Source organism: Phyllostomus discolor, chromosome 12 (assembly GCF_004126475.2).
Source record: "Phyllostomus discolor isolate MPI-MPIP mPhyDis1 chromosome 12, mPhyDis1.pri.v3, whole genome shotgun sequence".
Classification (NCBI taxonomy): domain Eukaryota; kingdom Metazoa; phylum Chordata; class Mammalia; order Chiroptera; family Phyllostomidae; genus Phyllostomus; species Phyllostomus discolor.
Window position 1 is genome coordinate 22,275,825 of NC_040914.2, and position 11,721 is coordinate 22,287,545.

Below are 11,721 nucleotides of genomic sequence, written 5' to 3' on the forward strand. Positions count from 1 at the left end.
ACTGGCTGTATAACTCCCAAACTCCTCTTATTCCTGTGCCTGATGCTTCAAAACAAAGGCCAGCACTTAATAGAACAGTTTGGAGTGTCGTGTAAGAAACGTCCAAACCTGAAAGAATTTTTTTGTTTATTTAAGCCAAACTGACAACAATTTCCAGGAAGTGATAGCTCAATGGATTGAGGAAATGCTCCAGAGAATGGCGGGTTTGTAGTTTGCTTTATACATTACAATCAAAGGAGGAGGCATAAGGTGGGTTACATGAAATCCGTTGGTGGTAGGCTAGGGAGGTAGGAGGAAGCGAAGCAGGGAAATCTCTGAGATTGGATTAAGAATGAAATAAAGAGACACCTGGCTGGTGTGGCTCAGTGGATTGAGTGCTGGCCTGTGAACCAAAGGGTCACCAGGTCGATTCCCAGTCAGGGCACATGCCTGGGTTGCTGCCTGCCAGGTCCCCAGTAGGGGGCACATGAGAGGCAACCTCACATTGATGTTTCTCTCCCTCTCTTGCTCCCTCCCTTCCCCTCTCTCTAAAAATAAATAACCTTAAAAAAAAGAGACAAATACTTCCTTTACATTGGTGGGTATAGGATAGTTAACAACATTCGCACTACATAGGGTTAGCATTTGGGCAACAGGATAACAATGAGGGGTTCATGGTCTCTTGCCCTAGTGGGAGATTGTGCTCTTAGGGGTCTGGAAAAAGGGGTCTTGCATTTCAAAGGTATGTTATCATAGGTGCAAAAAGATAATAGACAAGCTCACTTAAGGTAAAGATCAACCTATGCCAAAAAAGATATCAGCGTAGGACATGACTACCCACCACAACTCGCTTTTAGATAAGAAGTTTTAATTTTAAACCATCCCATGTGGTTACTTTAGACCTCTGAGCTTGTAAGGCCACCATGCAGGCCTCCCTTGAGCTTGCCAGGTTTAGTATACGGCCTCTTTTCACCCACAGGTTCAAGGAGGAGCCTGCCTCATAGACCCTCCTTGGGATTCCCCACAAGTTCTACCTTTGTAGTGTGGTTTTGGTCTCCCAGAGAGGACCAAGATAGCTTTGCCATCTGCTGCTCTCACTACCCCTCCTCTGCCTTCCTCTCACACCTCTTCTTTCTTGGGTTTTAGAGCCACATGGGCTTTTGCAGCAGGTCCTGAAGATTCAGCCTTTTCACACATGACCCAGCCCCTCACCTCCTGAGACTTCATCTGTTGAGACCATGACATCTCCCCTCCTCATTCTGCCTCCCTCCCTCACCCAATAAGTGCTTGGCCTGCTGAGCTTCTTCACTGAAAACCACCTGACTTGTAGTTCCATGAAGCCATGAGTTCCCTTCTGAGTATATGAGCTTCCTAAGCCAGACAATGTGATAAAATTCAGAAACAGCCAGATGGAAGAGATGCACAGGGCAAGGTGTGTGGAGAGGGCTTCCGTATCTTTTCCCATCAAGTGCACCACTTTCCTAAATCTCCACATGTTCACCAACCTGGAAGCTATCCAAACCCTGCCCTTTTGAGTTTATATGGAGACTTCATTTCATCAACATGGTTGGTTAAATCATTGGCCATTGACGAGGAGAGGGGTGGTGTGGGATAGAATGTTCCCACCCTCTAATCACTTAGTTGGTTCCCCTGGCAACCAGCCTCCATTCTTAGGTGCTTTCCCAAAGTTACTTCATCATAACAAAAGACCTGTCTATTGCTTTCATCACTTAGGAAATTCCAAGGGTTTGGGGAGCTCTGCCAGAAACAGGGATGAAGGCTAAAATATTTTGTATGATATTTCGTATGATAGTTCCCAATATCACAAATATCTACCTCAGTCAGTCTCTGTCCAATGTTGAAAACCTCCTACAATACAATGCAAAGGAATAACAAAGTGGAAAATTTCTCAAGAGATGCAAGATTTCATGAGGTCAATATTTAAAAATGATGTTTGGAAAATATGCCAAAACCACGAATTTGGGAGGATCCGGAAGAGTTAGACCCATTGCTGTAATAAAAGCAACAGGAATGATGACATGTTGATTCAAAAGAGAACACACTGAACATCAAAGGATTTACTAATGGTTTTGGGGGGGAAATGTTGAAATCCTCAAACACTTTTGCAAACACTGAGCTTAAGCAATTTTTTCTTGAGCACATCATAGACATCTAATAAATATTTGTTGAATGGATGAAATAAGTATTATTTTTCTCATGTGACAACTCATTCTTATTCTGTAACAGCACTCTTGTAAACATTTTGCACGTGATCATTTATTTAATTATCCAATCCTCACAATTTTTTGAAACAGGAAATTGCAGTGCAGAGAGGTGAACTAACATGCCCAAACTTGCCCAAACATCTGGCTTCAAACCCAAGCAGTCAACTCCAGAATCTTTGCCTCCCTTTTTTGTTGTCTCTACCGTTTAGTTCTCTCACCTGCAGGGCACTGAAGAAGGGCTAATCCCTGTGCTTTGCCTGTGTGATGGACAGCAACCCCCTCTCTAGGCCGAGTTGGACCCTGAAGAGCCAAGCCCAGAGCGTAGGTCCTGGAGCTGCCCTGAGTGGAATCTGGCAATGGAGGGAAGTTCTGCCAAACTCAACACCGTTTGAGTTCCCAACATGTCTGCCTTAGTTTCTCTGTGCAGAGTTGTGGGAGGGAAGAAGGGGCAGGATATCTGGACTCTGAGAGTGGGACTTTAAATCAGTGTGAAAATACAGAGAAAGGGTATTTTCCAGAATATATAATGTCAGTTTCTCCTAGAAATAGACATCCACGGGTATTGAATAGGTCTCCTGCCAATGTGAGACAATCCCAAGATTTTACTATTGAGATTTCAAATGCAAAACCTGGCTGTACGGATTGGAAGTTCTTTGAAAATGGCGGCCTCCAGAGTCACACTCATCATGGGTGCTGCCATGTCGTCTTCTGTCAGTCCCTGAAAGAAAATGAACTGCGGTATAGAAATACAACGTAAGACGCCATGATAACTATTGGCAATTTTTGGCTTCAATGATTCTAGTGAGCGTGCGCACAATTCACCCAACCAGGAAGCGGCTCTGAGCGTCCATTCTGTATACTTGGTCAACTGCTTCTGTCTCCGGCGGGATGCTCAGGTGATTTGGGACAGTAGCCGTGGGGATTCTGTGAGGTTAGTGAAGTGAAATCAACTTGGTGTGAGTGATGTGGGAGTTAGGTGAAGGGGGCTGGGGAATAAGTGATGGGGGAATCTGCCGGGTGAGTGATGGAGTTCTTAGTGATGGAGGCTATGAGGTAAGTGGGGGGTTTCCAACTGAAGTTGGAAGATAGACTCGTTAATTTTCACGCTTTGTGTCTTTTTCGTAGGTCTATAAGTATTTTTTGTGACGTAAATTCGAAGTGTACTTTAATATCAGATTTTATATTGGCCCATGAAACTTGCTCATTTGAGGTGCGTCTTAGGAACCTTAGTACAATAGTTGGTGCTGGGGACATTTGGGGAAGCGACCCGCTGCCTGGGGCACAGAAGGAGGCAGTGATTGACTGGGAGCAGAAGCTTCAGGGACTGGAGGACTTTGAGGGACACATCGTGAAACACTTGGGTGGGGAGCGGTGACTGGGGACCTGTGAAATCGGTAAAGCAAGGTGCTAATGGTAGCATATGGGAACCCTGTGCAGAGTTGCAAGGGATTGGAGGCCTGTGCTGTTGGCTGCATTGCGTTCTGAGCAGTGCATGTTGGGGTCCTTCAGGGATGGATGGCACCTCAGTGTTGGTCTCTGCTTGGGTGCTTGTGGACACGGTATGGGTCAGGGATTAGCGGCTGAGCAGATCAGCGATGGTTTCCTCTTGGGGCGCATTGTTGGGAACCCCGTGGTGGGGATTATTTGGGGTTCTGTGGAAATCACACTCTATGGGGCACATTTATTGGCATTCAGGGTAGTAATAGCTTCAGGAGCCTGGTCTTGTCAGTGGCTGGGAGGCATTTCCAGATCTGGCATCCCTGTGGTACACTCACTGGGGATTTCTGGAGGTCAGGCCTGTCCAAGACTGCATTGGGGTGTGGTGGGTCAGGGGCAGTTCACATGGACAGGCCAGAAATGGTAAGGGATTGGGGGCCTGGTGTGTGTTTGCGGCTTTCTTAGGTCAAGGTGAGGTTGAGTAAGGGAATTTAAATTTTTGTCAGAAAAGACTGAGCTGTCTGGGGCATTATAGATGAGCACTGAAATGTCCAGAAGCTTGGATTAGACATGCCAGACATGGCCAACTAAGTCTCAGCACTCTGAAGGGAACAGGAACTAGAAATGACACTTTTGGAAGCTGCCCATGTAGGGGACCACACTGGATAGAGGCAGCTGTGTGCAGTCTGGAATAAGGCAGACACGGGACCAATTTCCTCTGCAGACTGCATGCCCTTAAGGCAAATTATGTAACAGCATCAGGTACCCAAGGTGCTACTTGCTGATTTTTATTCAGTGTTTACCACATGCCAGGCAGGGTTTAATAAGTTTCATGTCATGTAAGGTTTTCAATGGCTGTGATAAAAACCTTCCAACTCATTTTGAAAACCACAACTAAAGTAATAGCTTCATATTCTCACCACTAAAAGGGTGGCAGAGCTGCAACTAAACCTTCTTTAAGTGTAGTCTAATCTTACGGTCTTTTCTTTATTTTTCAGTGATTAATAACAAGTTGTAGTTTTCTGAACTTGGCTTATTGCACACACAATGTCTAGCACAGTGACCTTTACTTAAGGGCCCTTAGAAATGTTTGTGTGAAGCAAATGTTAGATGAGCAACTATGTGGTCATTGACTTTCCAGGGCTTCTTGGTGTTTTTTCAGAGCCCCTGGGTCAGGCAACATCTTCGAGGCTGTAGGATCCCTCTTCATGGCTTAGCCTGACTCTCCCTAGCAGCTCAGACTGGAGCCTCTAGATGCCCATGCAGCTTCAAGCTCCTGGGAAAAGTGGAGTTGTCTACAAGAGAGACCAAGAGGTGAAGCCCAGAGAGGACATGGCTGCTGATGTGAATTTGCCCCCAAGGCCCCAGGTCCTGGGTCCAGAGGAGCAGGATGAATTGTGTGAGGTAAGCAGGGGCAGCCCCAGGGACTGTTGTTTAGAACTTCTGGGCAGACACAGGAAGTAGCCACATCTGGACTCCCTGTGAGTGAGACAGTCTGGATCCTCCTGCTGAGAGAGGGCCACAGGAAGCTGACATGAGCTCATATTCACAGGCCATCTGTGTTACAGAGGAAATTGAACTGGCCAGTGAAGGAAGCTGTGTTAGAAAAGAGGGTCAACCCTGAGCCAAAGAAAGAAGAGAACTTAGCCCCTGGTCTGGGCGGGAAGCTCTAGCCACAAACGAGAATATATTAAATCCTTCCTGCTCACCACAGGCTAAGATTCTTCCTCTACCCCTGGGCCTTTGCATATTCTCAGTTGGTTCCCACCTGACTCCTACTTCCTATTCTGTTGGGTTGGCTCATTTCTCCTCTGTCTTCATAGTTTTCAGAGTCATAGGATCCTAGAGCAAGAACTGCCTTTAAGGGCCATGGGACTATGTGTTTTTTCCCATTTTAAAGGCTGAATAAAAATGCCAGAGATCAGTGTTTTTAAAATGGCCCATAGATACTAATATTTAGGAATGAGAAAACAGGATACTTGGGCATACTAAAGATTTCCTGAAATTCTAAGGTTTTCTATATATTTTATGACACTTCGTGTTTTCAAATAATAATGAGTGGTCATAATAATTAGTGATTCATTGTCCTGTGATAGGTTTATACTTTTCTATTTTAAAAAGTTATGATAAATGCATGGCTTTTTATCATTGTGAATTAATGTATTGTGAGATCATATATTTTATTAGTGTTTAAAAAATCATCTCAACCTGACAATAACATTTTATAATAGAAGACATTAAAAGAAACATTAACACTATTTATAAAAACATTAAGAACTTGTCTCTACATGTATCTTTCCCATTCACCAATGATGACTAATTTCATAGAACTGGGGTATGTTGTTATAGGGATCAGTGTCAGTTGAGGATGTGACCGTGGACTTCAGTAAGGCAGAGTGGCAGCAACTCAACCCTGCTCAGAGATGCCTATACCTGGACGTGATGCTGGAGATCTATAGCCACCTCTTCTCCGTGGGTGAGCACACATGCCCTGGAAACCTTGGGTGGGCCTCCTTGAGATTTCCTTCCTTGTGGAGTGCAGTGGGGCATCTGTAGGATGTAATTGGTTTGTCTTTGGTTTTGTCCTAAATTGTTCATTCTTTTTGGGCATCTTAAATGTTACTTTGTTCTTAGTGAAAGATATTGACTTTTCTGCTGGGCGCATGCAAGGCTTCATTGAATGGCCTCTAAAGCCCAAGACCACATCCAAATCCAATATGCTTTCTTATTAACAGGGTATCACATTCCCAACCCAGAGGTCATTTTCAGGATGGAGAAAGACAAGGAGCTGTGGATAGGTGAGGCTGAACTCCCACATCAGAGGCACCAAGGTGAGTAGCTGGCAGACGTGGATATCTTTGTGAGCCAGTAGCCAACCTGCCACATGCATCCATTTTCACAGTGGTGGACACTTAGGTTGCTTCCTAACTCCCAGTTCCTATAGCTAATTATCTTGTAAATGTGCTGTGGGAGCTGGTATAAGAATTTCTTAGGTGAACACTCTGGAGTGAGATTGCCTGATTAGGATATATGTACACTCAATTTGACTAATAAACCATACTGCTCTTCAGATGGACTGCAGAATCTATACTTCCCTTTGCTGTGCCCAAGAATTCCAATTATGGCCCATGTGATGGGTAAAAGGGCTTTTTTATGTCTTGATTTCATTTTTCTCATAACTAAATAGTCAGAGGATCTCATCATATCTCTTACCTGACTAGGTTTTCCATGTGTATATTGCTTTTGTTGTATTATTTTATCCCTTTGTGCCCATGGGATTCTTTCAAGACTTTCCTTCTTATTTGCCCCCTGAATTCATTGATTTTTCTTTTCTGTGCTGGATCTCCTTTCTTCTTTTTCCTCTGATTGTGATGTCTCCAGCTTGGGGCTCTATGCTTCCCTCTGGTCATCCTTTCGAATAGGAATTGCCATAAAGGGCCATTCTATTCTGATCATTAGGCCTCATAGTTTTCTGATGATCCCTGTATTGACTAACCCCTGCAGTCCCTGTGCCTAAACTGTGCTCTCTTGAGCTGTTTAGCTACATGGTGGACAGTTCCCATGGGATAACTCACTTTATATTTTGGAGATCAGAAATTGAAATCATCACACCAATCTCAAATTCTTCTCACCTTATATACATATCTTTGTCAAATTCTTCTGTCTTTCTTAGCTCTTCCAGCTCAGCCTTCTAATTTCTTTTAGAAATCCTATATTTTTTTCTTTTTGCACTTATAGTTTAGCTGGTCCTTTTTCCTGATCCCAGTGGTATCATCATAAAGCAGCTCTCTATTTTCTCATGCTTGGGTTATTCTGTTCCTAAGGAGCTTTGTGGATTCCCGATGTTTAGGTGTTGACATAAAATATGTCAAGTTGCTGTTGACATATTTTATTACCACAAATATTGATATTTTACTACTTTTTTATCAATAATATTTTAATACAAAATAGTTACAGAAAAATATAGTTATTTCAGTGACATTATCATCATGGCTACATATTTCCAATTTAAAAATGTACCTGAATAATTTCATTACTTATCCTATACTTCACTGTTTTCATGTTCTCAATGTAGACATCATATATAATATATACAGGCAATATATATTGTCTATTAGATGATCCTCTCTATACATGATCCTTTTACTATTTTGTACTCTCTACTTAATTTTCATTATGTCAGTGTTAAGCATAAGGGTATAAAAATTATTGAATTTCTAAAGATGGGCAGAAAAGAATATTTTGCTCTACTTTAGAAAGATAGTTTAAATACCTGCTGAAGTAAATGCAAAGGATCAGAAATTGTAATTGAATAGAGTGGATAATAGCATGAGTTGTTAAAATCATTAGCTTTTTTGGCATTAATCATGTCTATTTAATGGAAGACTACTCAATAAGTATCAAAATAGGGGGCATAGAGAGTGACTGCTTTTGAAGGTCAGGAAAAAATGATGTCATTTTAGAGGTATAGGGACATTGGGAGGCAATTTTAAGGGCACAGCACTTGCATTTTTTTTTTTTACAAAAGGGGGCTGGGAGATTAGTGACAATTAAGATCCTAAAGCTTATTGGGAATGCAAGGTGCAATGCTCCCTGCTGGGATGTGTGATAAACCTCCAGTGGTAATATGTGAGAGGCCTCCTTTTGGCCTGGAGACACCATTTTAAGTGAGGTTGCCTTTATTCAGTTTCACAAAGACCTGTATATTGTGAGCCTCCTGCTTCAGGCCTTGGCTATTCACAGAGATTGCCCTATAACAAACACCCTTGTCTGTTATATCTTTTATCCTGTAGTCATCCCACCAGCTCTGGGCATCTAACCTGCCTACATAAGTGGAGCCAGGTTGCCTTTGTTCAGGTCTAATTTTCCCCATTGGTGAGTAAAGTGGTTTCAGCCAATTACCCACCCATCTGGTGCCTCCTTTTCTTTATCTATAACTTGGGATAATGAGTATAGTTACCTCATAGGTTGTTGGGAAGCTTAAATGAGTTTATGTGTGTGTCACATAGAACATTGCCTGGCAAATGCAAAGTGCTATATAGGTAAGCGCTTGACATAATAAGGGCTGTGAGACTGTTTCATTTCACCACCACCACCACCACCACCACCACCATTGTTATATAGGACTCAGCTCTCTTCCTGTGCTCACTCTAACTATTCATCATGTCTTTTTCATCTTTTTCTCCTTCTAGAAATGAAGTTTGTTCTTAATACCCCACAACAGGACATTTCTGGAACAGCATCATTTCATGACATGGCAGGCAAGGTCACAAGAGATGGTTCTTGGTATTCCATTTTAGCAGAACTGTGGAAAGATGCTGCCTCTACAGAGAGAGATCAGCCAAATCAAAATAAACTTTCACATCAGAGGGCTTTCCTCAACATGAAAAAACTAAATACAGAGAAAGGTTGTCAATATAAGGACCCTGGGAAAATCATTCATGTGAGGCCCTGTCTTGTTCCTTCACAAAAAAGACGTCATAAATGTTCACTTGTAAAAAGTTCAACACCTAACCTAGAATTAAATAGTCAAAATCAAAGCAATACCACAAAACACCTTGATGAGATTGTGGGATCTAGTCAGCTATTCACCCACAGCTCTTCGCATGCTAGCTACAAGAATATTCACACAGGAGAGAACATCTGCAGAGGTAATCAACAACCCAAAGTCCTCAGCCACAAACAGTCACTTACACAACCTCAAATTCATACTCTGAAGAAACCAGATAAGTGTACTGAATGTGGGAGGGACTTCACCCAGAAGTCTCATCTCCTCAAGCAACAGAGATTCCATAATGTAGAAAACTTCCAGGAATGCAACAAATGTGGAAAAGCCTTTGTCTCACAACCAAAATTTGGTGACTATCTGACAGATCACACAGGTAACATACCTTACATATGTAAGGAATGTGGAAAGGTCTTCATTCAGAGGTCAGAGTTGATTACACACCAGAAAACTCACACTAGAAAGAAGCCCCATAAATGCCATGAATGTGGAAAGGCCTTTTTCCAGACACTATCTCTCTTCAGACATCAGCGAACTCATATGAGAGAAAAACTCTATAAGTGCAGTGAATGTGGGAAAGGCTTCTCTCAGAATTCGACCCTCATTATCCATCAGAAAATTCATACTGGTGAACGACAGTATGTGTGTAGCGAATGTGGGAAGGCCTTCACTCAGAAGTCAACGCTCAGCTTGCACCAGAGAATCCATTCAGGGGAGAAGTCCTATGTGTGCATCAAATGTGGGCAGGCCTTTATCCAGAAGGCACACCTAACTGTGCACCAAAGGAGTCACACAGGAGAGAAACCTTATCAGTGCCACAACTGTGGGAAATCCTTCATTTCCAAGTCACAGCTTGATATACATCATCGAATTCATACTGGGGAGAAACCTTATGAATGTAGTAACTGTGGAAAAACTTTCACCCAAAAGTCACACCTCAATATACACCAGAAAATTCATACTGGGGAAAGACACCATGTATGCAGTGAATGTGGAAAAGCCTTCAACCAGAAGTCAATACTCAGCATGCATCAGAGAATCCACACTGGAGAGAAGCCTTACAAATGCAGTGACTGTGGGAAAGCCTTCACTTCCAAGTCACAATTCAAAGAACATCAGCGAATTCACACTGGAGAGAAACCCTATGTGTGCACTGAATGTGGGAAGGCTTTCAATGGGAGGTCAAATTTCCATAAACATCAGATGACTCACACTAGAGAGAGAACTTTTGCCTGTTACAGATGTGGGAGTGCCTTCATCCAGAAGTCGGAGTTGGTGACACATCAGAGAAGTCATATTGGAGAGAAACCGTATGAGTGCTGTGACTGTGGGAAATCTTTCAGTAAGAAACCACAACTCAAAGTGCATCAGCGAACTCACACAGGGGAGAGACCCTATGTGTGTATTAAATGTGGGAAGGCCTTCAACAATAGGTCAAATTTTAATAAACACCAAACAATGCATGCCAGAGACAAATCTTACAAAAGCAGTTAATTCTGTGAAAGACTTCACCTGGAAATCAGTACCTAGTACAAATTTGAATATACATAAGTGAAACAAACTCTGAATCTCTTAATGAAAAAAATTTCATGAGTCAGATTTAGTTGTACATTATAGCATTTATGCTTCAGGAAAACTAGGAAATGCACTGCATGTCACAAAGTTACATATTATTTTATGTAAGGGAATTAGAAAAGAACTTTTAAGAATGAGTGAAAGTGTCCATATTTGTACTAACTTTGTGAAAGATTATAAAATTCGTCTGGGGAAGAAATCATGGCTAATGTATTGAGAAAAATATTTCTCTAGAAAGGGATAAAAGATTGTTACCAGATTACTTATAGGCTAGTTTGTGGGCAGTCATATTAGTGATAACCGTGTTTAATGTGAAATACTAATATTTTTTAAAGTGCCAGCAAATTGGATGATGATTGGACTATATTATGGATGTATGTATATGTGGTATCTATATATTTATATATGTATGTATATTTTTAGTCAGGTCAATACACACCTTCAGTTCTATAGCATCTGCTACAGAATCCACTGCATAATAGGAGGTATGGATTATATGTTTTTTAAATAATATAATTGTTAAATTTATTTCCTATTGATATTTATATCCTGAAGTTGCACAATGTTTGTATAGACATATGAACATACATTTTTGGTAAATGAATAAATGTGACTGTATAATGTATACTGGTCTTTGTAGTGTAGTTTCTCTTTGTTCATGATTAGCTCAGCTCTACCTTCTCTTTCCACCCCCACCATCTATGATGAGCCTCTTGTAGATAACCAGCGTAAGGACTGGTTATGGGCTCTTTCATATTTTTATATGAGCTACTAATCATATACACTAGGAGTCAGCAAACTGGCCATCAGCTAAATCTGGTCAGACACTTTTTTTTTAAGTAAAGTTTTATTGGAACACAATATTCATTTGTTTATTGTCTGTGGCTGCTTTTGTGCTCCAGTGACAGAGTTCAGTAATTGTGACAAAGACCTTATTACCTACAAGCCAGAAACATTTGCTTTCTGGCCCTTTACAGAAGAAGCTTGCCAACATTTGTT

At 41.8% G+C, this 11,721-nt stretch overlaps 1 protein-coding gene across 9 annotated transcripts; it reads left to right on the top strand.

Annotated features, from left to right (window-relative positions):
• Positions 1 to 3,058: 3,058 nt before the first annotated feature.
• On the top strand, positions 3,059 to 11,514 carry ZNF175 (zinc finger protein 175). Of its 9 annotated transcripts, none has more exons than XM_036013217.1 (5): positions 3,059 to 3,135; positions 4,783 to 5,045; positions 5,991 to 6,117; positions 6,377 to 6,472; positions 8,834 to 11,514. In XM_036013217.1, the coding sequence occupies exons 2-5, from the start codon at positions 4,896 to 4,898 to the stop codon at positions 10,639 to 10,641; spliced, it is 2,181 nt and encodes a 726-aa protein (XP_035869110.1). In that variant the 5' UTR covers positions 3,059 to 3,135; positions 4,783 to 4,895; the 3' UTR covers positions 10,642 to 11,514. The 9 variants fall into 9 exon arrangements, with proteins under 9 accessions (XP_035869110.1, XP_035869112.1, XP_028385560.1 ...); XM_036013219.1 differs by having other exon boundaries at positions 3,063 to 3,135; positions 4,877 to 5,045; XM_028529759.2 differs by having other exon boundaries at positions 3,066 to 3,135; positions 4,804 to 5,045.
• The last annotated feature ends 207 nt before the right edge of the window (positions 11,515 to 11,721 follow it).

Bases quoted from the DNA above. Each gene is read 5' to 3' on its own strand.
- ZNF175 (XM_036013217.1), top strand. From the start codon at position 4,896: ATGCCCATGCAGCTTCAAGCTCCTGGGAAAAGTGGAGTTGTCTACAAG. The intron at 5,046-5,990 runs GTAAGCAGGGGC...ATGTTGTTATAG, and splicing joins AGCAGGATGAATTGTGTGAG to GGATCAGTGTCAGTTGAGGA. The intron at 6,473-8,833 runs GTGAGTAGCTGG...TTCTCCTTCTAG, and splicing joins CCCACATCAGAGGCACCAAG to AAATGAAGTTTGTTCTTAAT.